The sequence below is a fragment of the Leguminivora glycinivorella genome, chromosome 17, assembly GCF_023078275.1.
Source record: "Leguminivora glycinivorella isolate SPB_JAAS2020 chromosome 17, LegGlyc_1.1, whole genome shotgun sequence".
Classification (NCBI taxonomy): Eukaryota; Metazoa; Arthropoda; class Insecta; order Lepidoptera; family Tortricidae; genus Leguminivora; species Leguminivora glycinivorella.
In genome coordinates, this window is record NC_062987.1 from 21227017 (window position 1) to 21252553 (window position 25537).

The 25537-nt window shown below is 41.3% G+C and overlaps 1 protein-coding gene across 1 annotated transcript; it reads right to left on the reverse strand.

Annotated features, from left to right (window-relative positions):
- Window positions 1-1274: 1274 nt before the first annotated feature.
- Window positions 1275-25216, reverse strand: LOC125235204. Its single transcript, XM_048141680.1, has 2 exons — window positions 25074-25216; window positions 1275-2857 (listed from the first exon to the last, which is right to left on the reverse strand). The coding sequence occupies exons 1-2, from the start codon at window positions 25080-25082 to the stop codon at window positions 1970-1972; spliced, it is 897 nt and encodes a 298-aa protein (XP_047997637.1). The 5' UTR covers window positions 25083-25216; the 3' UTR covers window positions 1275-1969.
- Window positions 25217-25537: the final 321 nt, after the last annotated feature.

Sequence of the window (25537 nt, forward strand, 5' to 3'; positions counted from 1 at the left end):
CAACTCTTTCACCAATGAAGAATATTAATAACAAACAATTTCAAAAGATAGCGAGTAACTTGATGCCTTTTAAAGTAATCTGCCAACAATTCGGGAAATGTCATACCTCGATTTCAAATTTATGGTACCAATAAAGACAAAATGTACCCCAAATTCAAATCCCATTTATAAAAAAACATAATGTATAGGTAGAATGCAGACATTGCAGACATAGAACCCGAAATATATTTTTTCTGTTGTACGTGCGGAAAACATAACGGTACTAAACGAAGTTGCCGCTTTCCAGCAACATCGAACAGAAAAATAGTTTACATACTTCCACCAGTAAATAGGACAGACTCATCATGTTTGTCAATCTCACCTTTGCTTCGGTCGACAATTACTATGTGATCCGAGACACTTCTTACTTTACTGCCCTTGGTATGTAAAATCTTATGCACGCTGTCATTCAATGACATAATAACCCGTGTTATGACACTGCCCCATTATACACACACGTTTTATGGCTACATCCAAGGCTAGTGACATGGTTGTTTTGCCTATGCACTAGAATATAAAAATACGCAACAAAATTGCATAAGAAATTAAAAAGAAACATCAAGAAACTACAGTCAAGGTTTATGCCTTTCGGCCTTCATAACGCACCTAATAATCATAATAATTAATCAGTTACTGCCTCAAATTAACATTATTGTTTGCACTGTTTCCTTAAAGTACATCGTTAGAATGGAATGTAAAAAAAGATTAGATTAAGATAAAATATAAAATTGAAATTAAAATATAGAATTGTTCCCCTTCCTTCCCGTGGGTGTCGTAGAAGGCGACTGTGGGATATGGGTTAAATTGTGGCGTAGGCGAGAGGCTGGCAACCTGTCACTGCAATGTCACAGTTTCGATTTCTTTCAACCCCTTTTTGCCAAGAGTGGCACTGAAACTTGAGTAGTTTCATGTGCTCTGCTTACCCCTTCATGGGATACAGGCGTGATAGTATGTATGTATGTATGTATAAAATTGAAAAGAATAAAGAGCAATCTCTGTGCACTAGAACTACGTAGATAGTAAATAAGGCACGCTATTTGACACTACTGACTTTCAAAGGCACTCGTTAAAGTGAAGAGTTAAGTACATTAATACTAGAAATTGAAAGGAACACTAGTGACCTAATTGACGGGCCGACCGAATGCTCATTAGAGTTATGAATGATAGTGAAATATGAACACGAATGGAAATGCTCGGCCCATCAAAACATTCGGAGGCCAGCTCCGGACGAACTCTCATTTGTTGCCCATCCATAAATCTCCTACTGTGTGGAAGTAGAAAGTTCCCTAATCTTTCGACCGATGAATAACGATTATTGGCGTACGCAATGACCACACGTATGTACAGTGACACGCGGGAAACAGAAAACAATCAGCGTCATGCTGAATAGCGTTATTAATCGCTTTATTGTGGCACTGGGAGCGAATTCCCGGCTAATCATCGGTTTTTACGATCATATAAGTTTTCTCACAGCGCCAAGAAAGCCGGCACAATGGCGCCGACGCGTCCCGCGGACTGGGAAAGCGACGCAAAACACCCAGGTTTTTCAGTATTTAGCTACCAAACAATAGGAAGAAACTTACTCACACTTCGAGGAGTTCGGATCATGTATCGGCCGCTTTCCAACAGCGCATGCACGAGATAATTGCTGTTACGGATAACCATCATTTGCATTGTTCGCGATCGGGAGAAAATTAATTGCGCGCCGCGACTGATCGATGAAAGAAATCGATCAGCTGAAGACTGCGACAAAAACCGCTGTAATTTCTTCACCAGGCGTTCACTCGCACTCGCGACCTGCTCATTAGACTGTCCGCTGTACCGTATCGTGTTTCGCACTAGATAAAGTTACCAAAACCCACACACATTTCGGCGCCGCGTCCGAGCGACGATCACATTGAACTTATCATACGATATCTCGTGACATCGGTTAGGCCGCACCGGTTTCATGTTTCTGCTGTATGATGGACTCCCACTGCGCGATGAGTCTTGTCGAACTGGGCGCAAGGAATTCCTGTCCCGGTCCCAGTTCACACAGCTCGGCTAATGATTTTGCCGGCTTCAAACTTCCTATAGACTCATGGCCTGAGCTGTTCCTCGGTGACGGCGACCGTAGCTCATCATTTAAAGCCTCGTACAATTCTCCTATAGATTTAGTCGCCTTTAATTTCCCTGGCATCGGGATTTCTTCGTCTTCAGACTCGGAGCTGGTCTCGTTGTCGCTCAGTTCTAAATCGAACGGCCTCTGCTTCTTCCTCATGCGTTTCAGTTCGTGTTCTCTATCCTTCATCTCTTGAAGTTCTTTCTGGATTTTCTCCTCAACAGGTACGTATCCTTTTCGCACGGGTTTTCCTTCGGGCGTGCGTGTGATGATAGGCGTCGCAGGGCTGATAGGGGCGACTACAGGGGAAGGTGTGAAGATTAGAGGAGGCGCGAACGCGACAGGCGATGTGGGCGTCATGGGTGAGTTGGCAGGGAGTTTCCCTTTGTTGGCTATGAACCTCTGCATGATGCCTTTGGTTCCGTTCTGAGGTGTGAAGCGTCTCGTGTAGCCGTTTGTGTTGAGTAAGGATGGCGGCGTGGGCGGGGAGGGGGCGATGGGCCCGAGGAGCTGCGACGTGGACACGGCGCGGTTCAGCGTGCGCGGCGTTTTCTCCACGTCGCCATTCATGTGACCATTCTGGTGGTTCACCTCGATCGTTGACTCCGACAGCAATCTGTTCACCCTGAAGTGCCCTTCCTTGAATTCTCTTTCTCTTTCTGTGACCTCAATTATCTCCCTCTGGATCCTGGACAGAGGATCCTCCTTCAGCAGCGACTGGAAAAAAGAAAACATAAAATTAGTGAAGGTATAGCTACTGTTTTAACCAAAAATAGTTTCGCTACTTTCATCAGATATAAATCTTGTTTATGTGCATGCTTGATTTTTTTAATTACAAAGTACAAGACCGATGCTTTAATTGCAGGTAGTCATTTGTTTTACAAAAGAAAACGACTTGATATAAATAATAGCTGGTCTCTCCGGTGGCGTCTAGGTCGCATGACCTTAAAAGATACGTGTTATCGATCGAGAAAACGAGTTATTGATACAATTCAGCTCAAGCTAATCGTGTTGCCTAGTTCGGTGGAACCAGATACTAGTAAATAAAGGTGCGGCAGATCTGGCGAATGCGAGTGAGAGCCCGTGAATATTTGTTGTACATTGCGCGTTTAATAACGAGGCTTGCATGAGTTGCACTAATAAGGAGTGCAATAGTAAGCAAACACGCAACTTATAGACGCAACGCATTAGCTACCCATAAAAAGACTCAACTACAGATTCTTAATATAAGTACCTAAGTTAAGTTCCATTTGCCATTTCAACACACTCAAGTATTTCAGTAGTCTAGAAGTAATGTAAGAATTTGAAAAAGACAGAATATTGACAAATTATGCCACAATAGTAAAAAAAGCGACTTATCATCATCATTCCTTGCCTTTATCGTCATAATAATTTAAAATTGATTTATCAACCCGTTATTGCCCACTGCTGATGTGCCGTTCCCGGCAAAATTCACACAGTACAGCATATTCCCTATGGAGAAAATTTTTCAATGAGAATATTCTCCACTCAGGGATTTTTCTGGAAACGGTGCATGATATTCCCTATCATCTAAACATCTATTAGTAGTCCGACAATGCTTGTGCGATGTGGTGGCGGTATCAAGAATAGCACCCCATTTCGTCATTTTCGTCCCATGGGTGTCGTATAAGGCGACTAAGGGAAAACGGGAAAACGACAGATATGAACATGAGAATGGCTCATCAGTATCCTTAGCGGGGTTCTTGCTTACGAGACCTGTACCCGCAGCCACCAGAAAAAACAACTCTTTTTAACAAACAAGAGTAGGAACGTGACTAATATCGAGTGTGTCCGTCATGTCGATACGTTATCGGCGATTACTAAAATTGCTGTTTAATATCGTAATCCGATGCGGGTGATAAAGCGTTTCCGTTTCTAAATTGATTTCGAAGACATTTTGTTTCGAGAAACATCAATTGTATCTTTTTCCCAAGAAAATTAAGACAATTGAAAAAGTCTATGTCCATGTTGTCGCTCTTGCATTGATATATAAAGTGCGGCAAAAGTAACAGTTTATTTTACTCGGAACAAGAGTCACAGTATACTTAAGGAAAACTAGACTACTAGTGTTTGTCTTAATAGTCTTATCCTCATCCCAATGTTTAAAAGCCGGGCTTCCCAACACAGGTAACTCCTTGATTACCCGGCGGCTTCCTCTAAAATATGGCCATGTGCTTAGAGAAATAAATAATTTTTGTATTTTGTATTTGTATGTTTAACTTGTCCTATCTAATCCTATTTGAGTAATAAAAGGATGCGCGATAATCTAATCTGGATTCGTAAGTTTATAATTTTTTTTTTTAATAATAGCCCCCACTCAACTCCTTTGAGTTGATTCTGTGAAGATTGTATTAATACTAGCATCGTTTGTCAAACGTTTCTGCTTGACTTGGCACAAAATTAACACAAAAAAATTTAGAAGGCAAATTATTCGTGTTATACTGTAACTATTACATTACAGACTTTTTCCGAATGTACATCTCTTGACTATTTCAATCAGAAGTTATTTACAAACATGAACGCACATTTCCACTCAAGCTTAAATATAATAAAACTCGTATGCGAGTTCTCGTATCGTCTAAATGGGCCCTTATGGACTATATCTCTCAAGGATTACTCAAAAACACCTGTGTGTAATCGTTCCTCTATATTTAGCGTTTATTTACGTAATTAGAGTCAGAACGGGGCGAGATGAAACATCAGGAAGTGAGGAATTGGGGCAACTTTCACTGATGTATGCGCACGCGGCGAAGCACAGGACGGTATCTTATCTTGTGTGTTTGTATATGTGTGTGTGTGTGTGATACAGGACAGTGAAAGTAAAGCTTCAGATCGGAATTTTGGCTGGTTTCTTATCTTATGTAGGTGAGAAATTAAAACCGGAGTACCGAAAATGAAAAATCATGATTTGATTCGGTTATATAAATATGTAATACAATAACTACTTTTTCTACTCCCGTACTGTTATTCGTGAGTTACAAGGTCGTGCATAGAACTTTAAAACCCTACATAAAAGATGTCAGGACAAGTCTATCTAGTCTATACCCTGAAAACATTTAGTAGCAGTCGCACGATATAGCTGTTTTACAGTTCAGTAAATACATTGCTACCAACTTAACAAACCAATTCGCAGAGTCGAGACTCCTTCGTTTTCTGCTGCGTTCATTGGCGACGCGTCGAATCGCATTCAAATGTATAGAACTCGATTCAACTCGGCTCGATTCGTCTTAGTGGCCAGGCTTCAAAGAACCATACCATAGACAGTTTTATTTTCATGTTTGCACTCAAACTGCATATTCAAAATGGTAGGCGGTCCACCTAGATAACTAAGATGACTGAAAGTAGGTATTTGTTGAATTTATAATTTTCTTTCAAAATAAGTGCTTGGTCGTAGAAAAAGTATTGTATGCAACGGTGTTTAACTGAGTCAAAAAATGCTCGTGGCGTCTTTATTAACAATTTTCGGCTTCGCCTCAAATTGTTACCCACGCCACTCACCTTTTTTGACCTCTTTTAACCACCAGTTGCATAAAATACTATATTAGAATATCAATTAATAATTTAAAAAAAGAACGAATATTAGGGGCTTGTAATATTTGAAATGAAAAGCAAAAACGACGATTATTTTTACCGTAGGCACAGAATGTATAATAGTACAACTACAATCTAACTTATTAGCAATATCTACCATCATAATTATCTTACATCGATATTAAGATATGCATCGTATCAAAGATGGGCAAAAAGATGTAGATATCACATGGAATTGTTTGGTAATAGCCATCATTAGCTATTCTATTCCATTCGAGTGCTCTTCGTATGTCCAATAGCACAGAGTAATAACACAGAGTGTATCATTGTCCTATTACACAGAGTGTATCGTGTTTCCAGTTCTTTATTATTAGACAGGTTTGACTCTGTGGTGGAGCCCGATAGTAGAAGCTATCCACAACCTGAAGAGTAGCACCATCGAGAACGATACTCGGCATCACGTCTACGCCCTGAACCATAACAACGGTCTTCTTGGTGTTAACACTAATTGAGAATAGGTCACACGGTCCAGGTGTCGGGCTGCCATCGGACTACTAAGACGATATACCGGCACCACACAATAAAATCACTGCAACCACGGAATAAAAAAAACAGTGGAAATGGCATAAGCCTCGACTACTATCAGAACCGGTGTCGTCAACACGCACACTGTCGTAACGTTAACTACATAGACATACCGCACGTGATTGGTCGTAATATTTCATTATAATTTTAATAAGAACCAATGCCAGTTAGTACACTTTGAACCTTATGTGTACAACGTACTGTTTAGATTTGATTACATCAATTGTCAGTTATGATGTATTAAAACGAAAAATGATAATCGCATAGATAGTTCTGCCATCTAGCGTCGAGTAACCAAAGTAAAAAGCTCCGATAACAGAAAGTAGTTCGGCCACTCGACACTAGGTTGTAGCACTGTCTATGCGCGATTAGCGTAGAAAATAGTGATGTGTGTCGCGTGCAGAGCGGGTTATCGATAAAAAGGTAGATGATGAAGCAGCGTAGGGCAAATAAAATTAATTTTGATGGAATAGAATAGAATACAATAGAATATATTTATTTGTAATAATTGTACATGGCGGATAATTACTTTATAATACGTTATTTTATGCATCATAAATGAATAATAAATATTAGGGTACCTAGGCTGCGTCAGGGACGCAGCCGCGATTGTTAACGTGAAAAGTTTGTGTTGTGGACCACCGCTATTAAGAAGGGGACAGTAACTATATTGCGAAGGCCGAAGGCCGAACTCCGCGTAGGGCCGAAGGTCCGGAGCGTCTCTGAGAGGTTCGCAAGTACCGGAGCGGCAGGCCGGAGGCCCGACGAGGAGCTTTGTAACCCAGCGAAGGCCGGAGGCCGAGCTCCGCAAATGGCCGAAGGCCCGGAGCGTCCCTGAGAGGCGCGCCGACGAACCGAGAAATTGGAGCTTAACTTAAACACGAATCAATAGTAAAAGTGGCTTAGAGAAGCGAAACGGCGGGCCGGAGGTCGCAGGCTGGTTACCCTATAACCCCCACAGTAACTATGCGTAGGGCCGAAGGCCCGGAGCAAGACTGAGAGGCTCCCAAGTAAGCGAGGCCGCAGGCCGAGCAGCGGACCGACACTGCCACTCAGAACATAAAAATGTTTTCGAAACCCAGCGAAGGCCGAAGACCGAGCTCCGCGTAGGCCGAGCTCCGCGTAGGGCCGAAGGCCCGGAGCGTCCCTGAAAGGCGCACTGGCGGACTAGGAAGTTGGAGGCCGGGGAGGGCCGAAGGTCCACAGCGTCTTTCGCTTCTCTAAGCCACTTTTACTATTAGTTAGTGTTTAAGCTTCCATACATACAACCCCTTCGCTAGTTAGCAATAAATACAATCTTGAATGAACAATGAACATTTGAAAACGACAAGATTCTCAAGCAGCCGCTGCAGGATCCAATGACCCGATGATAATAGGTATCATGGACTCAGATTGACTGAGTCCCACGGTAAGCTCAAGAAGGCTGTGGGTACTTAGACAACGATATATAATAATATACAAATACTTATATACATAGAAAACTTCCATAGCTCAGGAACAAATACCTGTGCGCATCACACAAATGCCTGCCTGTACCAGGATTCGAACCCAGGACCGCGGCTTAGCAGGCAGGGTCACTACCCGCAAGGCCACACACACACACACAAACCCGTTAATTATTAGTGGGATAGATAAATCAAATAGGGACTAATTCCAATAAGGCCTAGTTACCCTTCGGGTTGAAAGGTCAGATGGCAGTCGCTTTCGTAAAAACTAGTGTCTACGCCAAATCTTGGGATTAGTTGTCAAAGCGGACACCAGGCTCCCATGAGCCGTGGCAAATGCCGGGATAACGCAAGAAGGATGAGATAAATCAAATAGGAAATTCATGATTTACATCTTTATTTTGTGTAACGTGATTTAATGGAAACAGATAATAAATAGGTAGGTACTCATAGTATCTATTCTTTACTTTAGCTTTAATTATTAATGATATACATGCAACAAATACACTTACACAGAACAGACCTACAACACGATAAAATAGTTTGATAAATATGACTTTTACTGTCCCTGAAATAAAACGTATTTGTTTAGCAATTGTCTTTTCGATATTTTTAATTTTAACTTCAGTAAATGATGTATCCGTACATTGAGATAGCGCGAGGTAACAGCTTTTATCAAATCTGTTACATGGTTAGAGGAGGGGAACTCCCCCAACTGATGCATTGATATATCATCAAAAATGTTTGAACCGATAAATTGCCTGAGTATCTGAATCGTTAACTTTTCTTTGTTTATATTACCACCGTCTAAATTTTTGAGAAACTTTTCAGTCACTTGACATATTTTTATGACATCTTCGGACGGATACTGCAGTCCTCCTTTATCTTTGGCTATGATTAACTTATGAAGGTTTGGATCCTTTGATGTTATAAGTGCATTGGCACATATGTTGCAATTTATCGATTTAATCATTTTATTGACAATATATCCAGCTATATGCACGATAGCATGACGACTGAAGTCTGTAAATTGAAAATCGGGTTCATCATCAGAATGGTCAGGCCTTTCATTTTGGGTATCTTCTATGTTTAGCCCCGATGTTTTATTTATGCGTTCTTCAGCAGAAGAACAGTTCAAAATTGACAACTGTTCTAATGCTGTACAGTTCCCTGTATTCGTGTCCTTTAATTCAACATGGACCAACATCTTTTTATAGGCAGATATAAATTGCCTAGCTGTTGGATTATTATTGGATCCTCCATGGGATCTTATATTACAAAAGAGAAGTTCCAGGTGATCCTGGCTTAACTTGTAGAAGGGCAAGTAAATGAGAATATCTCTTTCAATCAAACTTGAGTATAAGTACTTCATAGCTTCAATGCAGTTCAGGAATCCAAGAAATCCAGTCTTTCGTAAGCTTTTGATGGCAAGAGTTCCGTCTGCAAGCTTTAAAGAAGATATGTATTGGAACGCCATGCTCAAAAACTCGAATACACTGCGTGCGTTTTTTTTGTTTAGTGCTTTTTTAAAGCCATGTTGGTGGAGATTTTTCGAGTTAAATATGTCAAATAAATTATTAAACACAACTAAAAACTTCTCTGTTGCCTGGCTGAAAGCAAAACTTTCTAGCTGTAGATCTTCTCTGCAAAATTGTATCGCTTTCGCAACGCTTAGACTAAAAAGTTGCGTAGCCAACTTCACTTTCATCCTTTCATTTTTGAAATTGATATGACGATCCTTTAACTTATTGGCCAAGTGAAATGTTTCACTATATTGAAGATTATTAAGTTGCTCTAAATATTTCCACTCTATTTTATTTCCTTCTGCGTCGAAGAAGGTTCGATAATTTTCGAAAGAGTTCCTTATCAACTTGATCATGTGGCACGGATCTAACACAACAACAACTTGATCATGGGTTACCGGATGATCAAATTTGATTTTATAATCTTGAATGCAGCAAGCAAGATGTCCGGCCATTGAGACGTTTGCTGCGCAGCCGTCAAAGGTTAATGCCACAATTTTGATACCAGCAGCGTCTGCAAGTTGTAAACACTGTTTAACGAGTTCAGCACGCTGCATTCCGGTAACACCATCGACAAGGAAAAATCCCACAGGTACTTTGAAGTTACTATTAATCGCTGTTATTAAAAATACCAACGCCTCCTTTGCCTCTGCTAAATGATCACCCTCCAAACCTGTGCCCATGTCGACGTAACCGTGTAATTTTTGACCATCCCATTCAATGCGGCGTCGAATGCTCATTTCATCTATCACTAATGTAGCAACAAGTGGCGATTTTGATGACTCAGCTTTGCATTTTAAGGCAGCAAAAGCTTCTTTCGTAAATCCAGGGTCTCCGCCTATTTTGGAGTACCATTTTTTTAAGGTTCTTGGATGGGGCAAACTTGTGTCAAATATTCTTCGCACATATTCATACGCTTTTGGAGAATAGTAGTTTAGAGTAAGCGCAAAACTACGTAGAGCTGGGGAGTATCTTGTTTTAGACACGGTGTTGGCTGTGACATTGGCAATTTGTCGTCCGATTAAATCTTTGACCTGAATCATAAAAGTTAATAATAGTGTTATAATTATTTACTTCGGTTTACTTAGTTTAAGACTAATAACAGTTATAACATGTACTAGTTACTTATACTACTTTACTTATACTACTTTACTCATACTACTTTACTCATACCTTTTATATAATATACACTAACTCTACAAACTACAGATTTATTTTTTGGTGCATAATGAGAGGCATTAAAACATGAGTGTTGTTTTATGACAATTAGGAGCCGCTAGGCGAGTTATATAATAAGATAACACGAATGTCTTAATGCCTAATAACAGGTGCATACATAACTTTATCTACATCCATATAATAACCTCCTAAGGCCCAGCCATACAATTAAAGAAAAGAATAACTGCCACTGACATTTTAATTTGTGGTGCAGAGAATAGAGTTTCTTTTATTATTTTGAAAATGGAATGCGACAAAACAAATGCAACTCTGTTCCAATTTAATCTGATTTGAATTTAATCGAAATTAATAAGTGCTACAGGCCTTAATAATTAATAGGTGCCTTGAGCATTAGGAGGATTTTTCAACACTATGTACATTTATATAAAGCCTATATTCACAAAAGAGGATCAACTACTGATTGAAAGTCACTTCACTTTTAAAACGATCGATATTTGAAACGAAACACAATCGCAAATATGATTTTTTGTACTGAGCAGAACGTTCTAAATTTTAATGTCATTAAAGTATCGGTTGCCGATATCTTAATGTTTACATTATGATGCACTAGCGGATACCGATTTTTTTTATATCGCCCCTAAGCATATAATATAGAAATTATGATATGAATCATACTAAATTACAGCTCTATCAGAGTTAAGAACTACTAGTATTTAATAACCACATTTAATCAACAATCTAAAATACACAAAAATACATTAAAAACATGCAAATGATCACATTAACAAACCTGCACATTAAGGTTTTGTAAAGTTGATATGTTCTCATTTGACATAGCAAACTTCTCTTTTAATTCTTTTAGAATATCTTCCATTTTATTTATTTTTCTTTTTAATCTGCGACTTTGGGTTTGCAACCTTTTAATTTTTAGTTTTTGTGTTTTCACCTTATTTTCAGCCCAACGCAACTTAGCACAAAGTTTTATTTTTCTCGGAGTAGAGTAAGTAAATTCCGGTAGTTGATCTGGATCTATTTTTGATCTTTTTGGACTTGTTTGACAGTCAGGGTTAAAATTACCAACTCGTTTTTTAGCATGACCTCGTATATCTTCTTCCATGCGCATTTTTTTATTAGTGACTGGATTACTCTCCATAAGTACATTAGGGTGTATGGGTGTAGTTAGCAGTAGTACCTTTACAGGACTGTCGGTCGACCTGCTTGCAGGTGGCGGTTGCTGCCTGGTCTGCAACTCTCCTTAATATCTCCACTAGTGGCTCCAAGTAGCTGTTGTGTGTGCAGCGGCCACACCCTGGTAAACCACGTCGACCCGTGGGCTAAACCTAGTGGAGGGTGCTATGAACGCTTTATGTGGGCATAGTTCTAGTCGGGTGATCCCCCGCAACAACACATGAAGACCTCGTCGGTGTAGAAGGCGAGCAACGTCGATAGGCAAACGCAACCGGCAAATGCAGCGGCGGGGCAAGGCGCTTGTGATGCGTCTCAAGAGGGCGTGCGCCGGGATACTTGTAGAGGCGTGCGGTCAATCACTGCACCTTTCTTCCCCTGTCAGTCGTCTCGGTTATCCGATCCACTGGCAATCGGGGACCTAAGGCGAGAGAGTGGATCTGCACCTGCGCAACTGCTTATCCACTTAAATATATTCACGCGTAGATGACTCCAGCAACATTCAAGGACTACGATCATACAAGACCTGCGGCGATGGGGTACTGATGGTGAGGTGAGGGCCTGGTGTGCCCGAGCCTTAGTTGGTGCTCTGCACGTTAGGCGGCCGGCTGGTGATGGTCGCTCCGGGACTCGACAGAGACGAGAGGACTGGTTCGGCAGCACAGCTGGCGACAAAGCAGCCCTTTTTAGGATCGCTCTGCTTTCCCCAATCAGGGGAGGGGCCTAGAAAAGGTGGCCTAAAAATAGTTCGTCTCATATTTTCGCATGTGGCTAACCGCGGTCACTTGTTCACCACTTAATGCGGTCGAAAGAAGAAGAATGTAAATAAATCACAACAACACCTTGTTTTAGGCACCTGGAACGTGCGAACTCTCTTAGACAGCGAACGCAATATATGCCCTGAGAGGAAGACTGCGCTAATAGCTAGGGAACTGGCTAAATATAACATCGATATCGCCGCCATCAGTGAGACCCATCTCGGCGACTCAGGTTTTTTGCGTGAGGACCTGGGTGGATACACCTATTATTGGAGCGGGAAACCACAGAGTGAAAAAGCAGCAAGTGGAGTGGGATTTGCTATACGTAACAAGATAGCAGGGTCTCTACTAGATCTTCCAAAGGGCATTAGTGACAGAATAATGACGTTGCGACTTCCATTAACCACAAATAAATTTATTCATCTGGTCAGTGTTTACGCACCCACCCTGCCATCCCCTGATGATGAGAAGGTCAAGTTTTATCAAGAACTTCGAAGCGTCCTCGGAAAGATCCCACCTGCCGACAAAATAGCTTTGCTTGGTGATTTCAATGCTCGCGTTGGCACTGAACATAGTTCGTGGGAGGGAGTCCTCGGGCGTCATGGAGTTGGGAAATGTAATACTAGCGGATTGGATCTTCTCACTCTCTGTGCTGAATTTGGACTTTGCCTAACAAACACGTGCTTTCGGCTGCCAGACAAGTTTAAAACCACATGGATGCACCCACGATCCCGGCACTGGCACCTCTTAGATTATGTCATAGTACGCCAGAGGATATGGCTGAAGTTCTCATCACTCGAGTGATGAGGGTGCTCAGGGCTGGACGGATCACAGACTTATTAGATCCAAACTGCGTATTGAACTTAGGATTCCACGTCGAGCTCCACACAAGATTCCAGCAAGGTTATCGTGTGTTAGGTTGATCAACGATCAAGATCTTAGTCGGCAACTAGATGATGCGTTTGGTACAGCTGCGGGAGATATACCAGAATATGTATCAGTTGATGACCATTGGCAAACGTATGCTACTTGCCTACATAACTGTGCGTCACAAGTAATTGGCAAACCGCAAAAGAAAAACCAAGACTGGTTCGACGCTTCAGACGCGGATATCCGGAAACTTGTTGACGATTTCAGACGCTCACTGCGTACTTGTAACGTCGCTGAAAGAAATGCGGCACAACAACGACTGAAACTGAAGGTTCGTCTCCTGAAGGATAAATGGTGGACAGACAAAGCAACCGAAATGCAGCTATATGCAGACACAAATCAAACCGGTAGATTCTTTGAATGTCTCCAGGGTATATTTGGTCCAAAACCGCAGAAAATAGCGCCTATATACAGCAAAGATAAGAGCTCCCGACTGACAGAGCAGTGCGATATTCTTAGCCGATGGGCAGAGCATTTTAGTGAGGTTCTAAACCCTCCAACCCAAACCACTGACTTACAATACATTGAGGCTATCGAAAGCTTGCCCACACAAGATGACCTTGCTAATCCTCCATCATTCGTCGAACTCAATGCAGCAATAAATAAACTGAAAAACTCCAAGACCCCAGGGTCAGATAGCTTACCGTCAGAATTATACAAATATGGCGGACCTAACATTAGAAGCAGACTATTTGATCTTGTCAACAAAATATGGGAACGTGGAACGGTGCCGCAAGACTGGAAAGATGCCTCCATTTGCAAGCTATATAAGGGCAAGGGCGATATTTCTGACTGCAGCTCATACAGAGGCATCTCACTCCTGTCGACTGCCGGCAAGGTTCTTGCTCATGTAATAAATAAAAGATTGACCCTTCTTGCTGAAACACTGCTCCCAGAAACCCAATGTGGTTTCCGCCCAGGCAGAGGTACGGTAGATGCTGTCTTTGTTGTTAAACAAATCCAAGAGAAAAGTCTAGAGCAGCACCGTCCTCTGTTTATGTGCTTTGTCGATCTAGAAAAAGCGTTTGATCGTGTACCACGGGAGGCCCTTTGGGTTGTGCTAGGAAAAGTTGGCTGCCCTGCGAAGCTTGTTAACCTAATACGCCAATTCCATGATAACATGATGGCTACAGTTCGGCACGAAGAAAGCTTCTCAGACCCTTTCCTAGTCTCTTGCGGTGTGAAGCAAGGATGTGTCTTGGCGCCTACTTTGTTTGCGTTATACTTTGCTGCTGTGTTGACAGACGCAAGAAAAACTTGCAGTGGTCTTATGCAGATTAAATCCAGGACAGATAAATCCATTTTTGATCTCTCACGATTCAGGGCCAAACGGCGAGTAAGAGAACTTTCCATAATGGAAATGTTATACGCGGATGACGTTTGCCTTATGGCGGATTCGGCGGAGGCCCTTCAGTCATACGTGGATTCTCTTAACATATCGTGCCGACAGTTTGGCTTGGTTATAAGTGTGACGAAAACACAGGTGCTAGTGCAGCCACCTAGGGGCTGTCACTCAGAACACTCATGCATCAGACTGGATAACGAAGAGCTAAAAGAAGTGTCACACTTTAGGTACCTGGGAAGCAAGCTCCGGAACGACAATAGCCTAATGTCCGAAATACCGTCTAGGATATCCAGTGCAGCTGCAGCGTTTGGGAAACTGAATAACCGTGTTTGGCGATCACATGACATTAAGCTAACAACCAAAATGTTGGTCTATAAGGCCATAGTCATACCGACGCTTCTTTATGCCGCAGAAACCTGGTGCTGCTACAAAGCAGACATAAAAAAGCTGGACTCCTTCCATCTACGCTGTCTTCGCTCAATTCTGCGCATAAAGTGGCAGGACAAAATACCGAACACGGAGGTCCTCCGTCGCGCCAAGATGCCGGGTATCCAGGCACTCGTCATTAAGCACCAGTTGAGGTGGGGTGGCCACGTCGTACGCATGGACGATAGTAGATTACCCAAAGCGGTTTTCTATTCCGAACTCGCTGTCGGAAAGAGGAAACAGGGGGTCAGTACCTACGCCACAAGGACGTCCTCAAGCGTCACCTAACCACTTGCGGCATACCGAGTGACTCCTGGGAGGAGATGGCGTTGCGTAGAACTGAATGGCGCGCAACTGTGCATAAAAAAGTTGAACAATACGAGCGGCAACGTTTGGAAGACCTGGATGCTAAACGCCATCTCCGTAAGACACGACCGAAGCCCTCGTATAGCTATACCTACAACCCTGCCGGCCAGCTTCATTGCGCAACCTGTGATCGCACTTTCAAAACCAAGTTTGGCTTCGCAAGCCACATCAGAGCGTTCCATGCTTCGGATCAATAACCGTTGGAGGAGTCGCCGTCGCCGGACACGGCGAGGAGGACTATATATAAGTACATATGAACCACGTTTAAAAGAAATTCGTACGTCATCGTCTTTTCGCGTTTTTTTTATTACTCCGGGACTGTCCTCCTCAAGTACAGACGTACCCCGTTTAATTCCTGTTACCTGGATACTACTGCTACGACTTTTCTTCCGTGGTGTAAAGTCTAGGCTTTCTTCTGCCACCCGCTTTGTTAAAGCTGTGGATTTGGTCATAACAGTTGTACTATGTGTCATTTCATTTATTTGTGTTTCTTTTTTCACATTTATATTACTTAACTCGTATATGTCTTGTTTTCTAGAAGGACCAGGCATATTATAAGGGATATCGAAACTTGCGTCTTCACTCGGTTCATAAGATTTTTTTGTACAGGGTCCAGAGTTGGAATCACAGTCATTACTGAAATCCGCCTTTCTTTTTTTAGATAGGTTTAGACTTGTTTCACCGCCGGTGCTTATATGCTAGAAATCAATTAAAATACGTATAGGTTGGATTTTAATAACAAACTTGCATAAAAATCAAAACTGTACCTACTAATACGCCTAATACATTGTTCAAATAAGACTGATCAATAAATGCGTTATATCCTCAAGTCATTTGCTTACTTAATTATTGCAGACATCACTAACACAGAGTAATTAATACAGTAAAAGTAAAAAAATATATACTTACATCATGGAATGTAACTATTTTCTTAATCGGGATTGCACTCTTAGCTAAATATCTGTAGCCTTTTGCCGTAATAAGAAAATCATTCTCGCTGAAATGAATCGAACATATGGTACTTGAATTCACTGGCATCCAATTCTGTCTCCCGGTAGCATCGATCCATTTTTCCTTTTGAAAAGGATCTTTAGGAAACCTAAAATAAGTGAAAAAGGATAAATATGATATCACCAAGTATTCTTTACTTATAGTTAACCGACGAACGGTTATATGTACAATAAACCACATTATTACATAAATTTAATTTGTATAAACTTGAAAACCACATAATTCAACTTACATTAAAATCAAACACTGCACAAAAACAATGTCGATAACTTTATCGACATTATCGACAACACCCCGTATCTATTTCTACGGGTCAACGGACGATCGAGTAGCGAATGTTCTAGTCTTTTGGCGATCTAGCTTTGCTTTTCGCTTAATGCGAATAGCGACTTTACTACATGATGATAGAGTTTATTTTTGTGAGGCTCATTAATAAAAAAGTGTCTCGCGTAAAATAAGTCACAAATCTATTAAAATAAAATTAAATAATGCTTACCGATGGTACGAAACGCCACCATGGGAGATATTTTTGGTGCTGCTTTTATTTTTGCACTCCAAAACAGAGCAAGTGGGCATGTTCACTAGCTTTTTCCTTTTTTTTCTTTAAGTGCACAGACAAACGTCACTCGCGAGTCACTCCGTCGAACTACGGCCGAGTGGCGCGGAGTTATGCCCGACTGGGCTTAACTGTGGCACACGCGCCACGCCCCCTTTACACTTCTACTGTTTTTTCTGTTCTGTGACTGCAACAATCATCTGCTAAGATGTCGTGGCCAATGATGATGATGATCGTGTATCATTTCTTCTATAATTCTTCTAAAATTAGAGTGTATTATGGAGGTGTGTTCATGTTACGTAAATACGTAAAAAAAGTAATGATCAAATCTAAAAGGTCAGTGTTTAAATATAATGATAATAACAATTGTTTTTTTTAGTAGCCTGGTTATGTGTCCCCACAGACCAACCCCTATAGACATCCATTACAAGACGACTCGCGGTCGCCAGCCTTCCTAGTATTTGCACTGATATAAGCGCGGGCGCTCGCCGTGCCCGATCAGTAGCGACCAAGTAACAGACCCGAAAGCAGCGCGTGTTTTTCGCAGTAAAAAAATTGAAAAAGGGTATTTTGATGTCTTAAAGATGTCCACCTGTAGTGTGAAATGGTGTGGAAAGGTAACAAGAAGCTCAAATTTAAAAACAGACGTCATTACATTCCACATAAAAGTCATATTTATAATTTATTCAGAGCCGGCATAGGTCAACTTACATTGGCCACTTACGCGTCAGTAAAGGGACAGTCCCTTTCATCTGGCGCGACTGCCCGCCGTCCTTGAAACGGCCAATCACAGCGCGCTTAACACATTCCCCGCCCGCTCCTCGCACCCCTGGCACTGGTGACTCGTATCGCGAACAAAATATACAAGACTGCTACTCTATAGGAGGTTCTCTGTGTGTGTCCCACTGCTGGGCAAAGGCCTCTCCTCGTGATTTCCACAGCTCTCGTTGATGGTGTGTCTTTTATAAAAATCTTAATTGCTAAATATATAGTTGTCGAGTCCTCCTAGTGGGTAAGAAGTAACTGTATCACAAGACCTCGCTCTTGCAGATTACAGATTTAAATCTATACTATAGGAATTATACAATGTTAATTTAGATATAATAAATTCAGCTTCAACTTTATTATTTTGAGCCGAAAAGGTTTGTATAGTTTTTGTTAATTGGGTACTTAACAATAGGTTAATTGTAATCTGTAGCCTTGTAAAGCACTTGTAAAATTTAGCTGGTAAGTACCTACATACCTACATAAACAGGTAACAAGTGAAAAAAAAAACAAATATTTTATCCTCTTGTATGTAAATCACAAAGATTCTGACCGAATAGGTATTTAGTGAACTTTTTGCATTATTTTCGAGAATGTTTTTTCCTGGTCTTCGCTGTCCACCATACCAAGGTTTGAAGACTCGTTGTCGTCCAAAAAACCACATTAAGTATATGTAAGGATATTTCAAGATGATTAATGAAAGTCATATTAAAACAATAAAATCAGGGCGACCGAGCTTCGCTCGGTTCTATTTTAATATATCACGTCTTTAGATAAAAAAAACTCTTATAAATACAAAAACAAAAAAAAAGACAAAAAACAAAAACTTAATTTCTGGCCGGGATTCGAAACCCTGACACCTACGATCTATCTGCGTACATTAGACCGACCTCGTACGACTGAGCTAAGCGGAATCGATGCGCGCGCGGCGAAATTAACGACCATATTTTACGTTTACTAACGCGAAAGAAAAACTCATGAAAACTCGAAAATTCGCGATTTCCGGGATCTAAGGCTACGCTAGATCGATTTTTCACCCCCGAAAACCCCCACATAACAAATTTCAGCGAAATCGTTAGAGCGGTTTCCGAGATCGTCGGTATAAATAAATAAATAAATAAATATACAAGAATTGCTCGTTTAAAAGTATAAGAACAAGAATTGCTCGTTTAAAAATATAAGATTTACAAATTTTGCTGTGTCTGTGCAAAGTCAGACATAATTCCACAATCCACATGTCGTCACTAGGTAGGTACTTTAAAAAAAAAACTTGTATCTTCGTTTGTCAATGAAAAGAAAATCGTAGTAAGTACGTATGGAATGCATATAGACTTACTGCGTTTTAACTTTGAGGAACAGCGTGAGATACGAGATTTAATATCATACAAACATTAGATTCATACTTAATATCATACAAACATTAGCTCTAGATACGATTTGAATCGGATATGAGAGACAAACGGTTTTTGAAGAAAGAAGGAGAAAAGTTTTGTGATACTGATAGATAGGTGGATACTGATAGGTATCATATCATGTAGCAGTGACATCCTTGTCTCACATTATTATCAATAATGTGGTAAAAAATGTATACTGCATCGCGACTCAGTACATCGCAATAGTTAGCTACCAGAGACAAGATCGCGGCTGAATCATAGTTTTTGCGACTGCGTTCCAATAACAAAATACTGGCAAAGGTAGGTAGTCAGTTACATTTTAAGGCATATAAAGATATAGCATATTGACTGGTTATGCGTTTACTTTATAAGTTTTGCTCCAATTCTCCAGACATGGTCAAACGCTGCCATACACGTAAAGTAGCCATAAAGTTAAGTAAGTATAACTGAGTATATAAGTAATAAATATCATCCATATTTATAGACTTGCATAATGAGATCTCTGTTTAGTCAGTCAACAGCTGCTCTTTTAAATTAAGTAAATGGCTCATTTTATTGGCTGTAAAACTTGTAAAGTTGGTGTGTTTATTGAAAAATGAACTATTTTATTTATGAAGTATTTTCAGATAAAATGAAAATACTTATTAGGCCTCACATACTGTCTACAACCATCCCATACTGTGTCCCCATCTCATAGGCCGACAACGCACCCTTCTGGTGTTTTGGGTGTCCATGGACGGCAGTGATCGATTACCATCAGGCGACCTATTTACTCGTTTGCCTCCTATCACATAAAAAAGATTTACATGTACTTTATAGACACTACACTCGCAGACCACTCGGCCACAAAATCCACGGCGATATGGCTCGAATTTTGCAAACACAGATCAATACAACAAGATGGCCCTTACAGGGCGACTCGCGGTCACCAAGCATACGACAAATCAGGTTTATAAAAGTTTGAACGCGTGCGACACCGATCAGTAGCGCCCAAGTATACGACCCGCTAACAGTGTCAGGAAGAAATCTTAAATAATCAATTTTGGTTGCAAACAATGGTCTCTTACAGCATAAAGTGGTGTGGCAAGTCTTCTAACACTTCTACATGTAAAAAAGATGGAACAACATTCCACAGTTAAGTCAAATTAATTATTTTGTTGAATATTGTTTATTGTCCGCGGAGTTCATTTATACTGGTCAATATGGTTGTGCTGAGCGGCGCCGAGGCGCGTCCATCCCTCTTTACCGAGTTAACAATGTGATATGCTATCCCTTTCACGTAAACGACTAGGCATGGGGCCATGTTAGTTTATGTCTGTTGCGGGAACTTCGTACTGCCGTTCGTACCATGTGCTACCATTTTATGAAATATAAAAGAAAGCAGATTTGTAATAGTGAATAATTATCTAGAATCTGTAGAGTCTGTAGTGGTATTTAGTTCATTGATTAGTTTAGAATATTTAGTTGGTTATTTAACTTAGTAAACGTAAGTAAAAATGCACAGTTTAGTTATTAGTTACTAGAATGATTTTTATTGAGATGCTATCACAATTATCATCCTCCTTGCGTTATCCCGGCATCGGCATTCGCCACGGCTCATGGGAGCCTGGGGTCCGCTTTGGAAACTACTACCAAGATTTGGCGTAGGCACTAGTTTTATGAAAGCGACTGCCATCTGACCTTCCAACCCGAAGGGTAACTAGGCCTTATTATAATTTAATTATAATATTATAATTTGTTGCAAAACAAATTCACCACAGTACTGGTACCGGTACCATTGTCTATAATAGACATGTCCCATTCCCATCCCTACTGCTAATCATAAAGGCGCGCCATTATTTGAAACGACCAATGGCAGCACCGTGCGCGCCCGCCTCACCCCGCAAGGATTGGTGATTTGCGTCTCGAACAATATCGCTTGCATTTGGTTTCTAGTGGGGTGTTCTGTGTTTGCAAATCTTGCTGCATGATACAAGTCTGGCCCCGTAGCCGAATGGCATTTCTCCGACGCCAAACGAAAGCGATACGCCGCTGGCTCTGTCGCGCCAATACGCAAGCGCGATAGAGATAGATATCTACTAGCGCTTCGTTTCGTGAGCGTTTCGTGAGCGATTGTGCCATTCGGCTAGCCACCCTGTTCTGCAAGTCAGGAAACCATAAGCAGTGCGATTATGAAGACAAGCGTTAGCCATTGCGCTCATAGACAGGAAGACACAAAAACAAACATGAAGTCAGAATTTTAGTGTCCTTGAATCTTTGAGGTCGATGTTCCGATGACAAATTGTACTAAATATCACGATCTGATACAATTCATACAATTATTCGGCCACTCATACAAAGAGTACACGTTTGTATGTTATTTTACGCTGATAATCGCACGTGAATGGCGTTCCCAAGGTTTTTGCCCGGCGCATGTCGCGCGGGCGCCCATGCATGGCGCGCTTTAATTGATTTAGCATAGTCCTAGTTAGCTAGTTGGGGTTTATTGCGATATTAAAACGTGTGAATGTTTAGAATGGTCTTTAGATTATGACTGGATAAGATGACGTATCATCATCCCCCTAGCGTTATGCCGGCATTCGCCGCGGTTCATGATAGTCTAGGGCCCGCTTTGACAACTAAATCCCAAGATTTGCCGTTTTTACGAAAGCGGCTGCCCTGACCTTCCAACACGAAGGGTAACTAGGCCTTATTGGTATTAGTCCATTTCCTCACGATGTTTTCCTTCACCGAAAAGCGACTGGCAAATATCAAAAGACATTTCGTACATAAGTTCCGAAAAACTTATTGGTGCAATAGGTACAAGTCGGGGTTCAAACCCGCGACCTACGGATTGAAAGTCGCATGCTCTTACCGCCAGGCCACCGGCGCTTCTATTGGATGACGTAGTTTATAGGTTTTCGATATGCTGTGAATGCCATCCATTTAGAAATTATAGTAGTTTAAGTATCAGATGGTATTAGTATGAATCTCGTTTTCGAAATATCCTAACCTAACGTACGATCAGCTCATAGCTCAACGTGACGCTGACGACCCCAATCGCCTGCTGAATTTTACCAGTGCAAACAATTGAGTCAACGCAGGGTAGCTGTTTGAGGCGAGATGATGGGGACCCCACGTACTTTACCACGTACTGTACTTCGTACCAAAATGTTCGACAATTAATGGACTGTATGGGGGCGAAAAGGGGAAAACGATAGAGTGGAATTTAGGGCCGAGTCAGCAAGGAAGTTGGTATGGAGTGAAGATGATAAATGTGATGTTAGACGACTAGTGTGAAATAAGTGTAAGCGAAGTTTACCTTACAGTCCGGGAATGTGAGGACTGAGTCGTTGGTCGTGCTGTAGGCCCGCTGGCGGTGATTTCAGCTCCTTGTCGCAAGCTAGAGGAAGCGTAAAACCGTTACCTTCGAGCTTTCAACTTAGACCTTCGACGTTCTCTCCACGGATGATCCTGGCGCTCTCCGATACACAACACTTATTGAAATGATGTTAAACTACGGGTGATGGTGCTTTTAATAATTTACTGCGAGAAATAGCGAGACTGGCTAAGGTGATGGTGGCTGTTCGCGAATCTGTTGCGCACGACAGGATTCTTTGCCGCTGGCTTGCCTGGGCTGGCAGTCTAGAGTGAAGTCGCGAGAGCTGTGTGATCCAAGGTAGATGTGTCATTTCGCTAAAGCTTCAAAAGAGTCGGCTCCGCACACGCGCCCGAAGTTCTGAAAGATTATTTTTCTATGGTAGGATTGTTGGGAAAGCCTCCAGTAACAAAACTAATCAAATTTCAATTTCCAATGATCACGAATCTGATACAAGTTTGATAAAAAGATCCAACAGGAATACTTAGGCAAGAACGTCTGTCGTCTATACTCGAACTTAACCGTAAAATTGTAAATCCCCCGTGTAGTGACGAGTTACGAATTTCACCACCCGCTGTCCTCCTGTGGTTGTCGTAGAATTCGCCTTTGGGATATGGGTTAAATTGTGAGCGCTAGCTAGCAACCTGTCACAGTATTATCACAATTTAGTCTTCTTTCAACCCCTTAACTGCTAAGAGTTGAACTGAAACTTGAGCAATGTCATGGTCTGCATTCCCCTTTTGAGAACACATCCATACTAATATTATAAATGGAAAAGTGTGTGTGTCTGTTTGTTTGTCCGTCTTTCACGGCAAAACCGAGTGACAAATTGACGTGATTTTTTAAGTGGAGATAGTTGAAGGGATGGAGAGTGACATAGGCTACTTTTTGTCTCTTTCTAACGCGAGCGAAGCCGCGGGTAAAAGCTAGTACATTATATGTGCATTAAATCTCCACAGTAGCTCAATGTAGGTTGGTCTTATGACCTTTTGACCGTTACGTTCCGCTGCACGCAAGCCCTTTGATGGCAGGAAGGACACAATACCTATCCTATTACTGAAGTGGACGATGCTGGAGCACTGACCTCAAGGCATCCGGGTTTTTAAAGGGCTACCGAAGACACGCAATGCATTTTAGAGGGACAAACAATATTTATATATTACTAGCTTTTGTCCGCGGCTTCGCTCGCGTTAGAAAGGGACAAAAAGTAGCCTATGTCACTCTCCATCCCTTCAACTATCTCCACTTAAAAATCACGTCAATTCGTCTCTCCGTTTGGCCGTGAAAGACGGACAAACAAACAGACACACACTTTCCCATTTATAATATTTTAGTACGGATTTGGTCATTGTAGATTGAATAAATAAGAACGATGGCAGATAGCGATTTTAACTTTTGCGCAGAGCCGCAGATCTGAATGTCTTGTCAATAAGTGAATGAGAGGATGGGTGATAGAAAACATGATGGTCCGACCCTTTGTGATTCCAACCAGTCGGAGGAATAAAATGGGAATTTGAATGATGATGATAGTTCTGAATTATGTTATGTGGCAAAACTGGAAGAGTATTTTTTCTACTGTCAGGTAAGTGTGGGTGCATGATAAGTGTGACTGGCCTTCACATTGGGGCCAGTTCACACATTGTTTAGCGTTTATTACGAATTCGTTTCGTACATTTTGCACCAAATCAGTAGCCATCTGATATATCGAAGCGGCCGAAGTGCTCATAAATATCGGAACGCGCATTTTAACGCTTTGATAATAGAGGCGTGTTTTGATATTTTTGATCACTTTAGCCGCTCCGATATATTAATGATCCTGAACTGCTGAGCTGAGTAACAATTTTCAAACAAATAATTCAATCAATTCTTAACTGCCGACAGATTTGAAGTTCGTCTTGTTCGATTTGAAAACGTCTATACTTAGGTATTTATTGTATGAGGTTGTTTTCTCAGTAACAGCTGCACTATTTACGCGTCTGTCTGTTTATCTAGGTGTTCTTATATCAAAATTCTCAGGTAGTTTTATATTACCCCGAGTCTGTGATAACATCTCGCACGACTGAACCAGTTTCTTACTGGAATCCATATTGAAACAAAACAGTTGGTTCCTTGTTACTTGTAACTTAATAGGTATTGCTTAATCAAGCGAAACAATACCCACTCATAAACGAGTCGATTACTTATAACAATCGATATTAACGGTAATTCTCGGAATGATAAGACAATAGCAATAAATAAAATGGAACAATCACTTGATAAAATGTTATCGGAGATCAACTTCGATTCGACAAGGTTCACAAAGTCTACGCCAACTGGCATAATCAATTACCCTCGTTTAAAAAAACTACGGTAAAACCATAGACGAGCGTTCAATTCGCACTTTTTAAAACTTTTTTTTCTTAGCCAGTATGTGGCCACGAAAATCTTCCCGAGCTTTATCACTGTCACCGTTCACAAAAGCTTTCTACAGCACACTTCTTGCTAATTAATCGGAACGCGAGCGCTGACCCGTAGTTTTATAGTTTTAAGATTACAATCGAAATAACGGTACTTACTTCACCCATAGTGAACGAGAGTTATCCAGGCACAGGCACAGAAACAGTTTAGTTTAACACATGGGACGGGCGCGGGGCATTGTCGCGCTACGCGTGTGCGGCGGCCGGCGGTCGGCGGGCTAACGTCCTCGCGAGTGCCGCGTATCGCCTCGCCGGTGTGGTAGGCTGCGAAACCAGCGGGGGAGGGAGCGGAGCGGAGGCGGGAGCGATTTTGTAGTAAAGAAAGTAGTCTCTTGAGACTGAACACTTACAGAGTAAACTTTAACTCAGTAGCTACATAGATGATTGTATGAAAAAGTGCTTAGCTAAAAGAATTGCTGACTGTACTCTGATGACTGTTTAACTTATTTTTACTGTTTCTAGGTATTTTTCTTCGATGCTTTAATTGAGGAGTAGCCTATTCAAATATTTATACTTACTCTTAATTGCATATTATAATTATTGATTAGTCAAAATAAATAAAG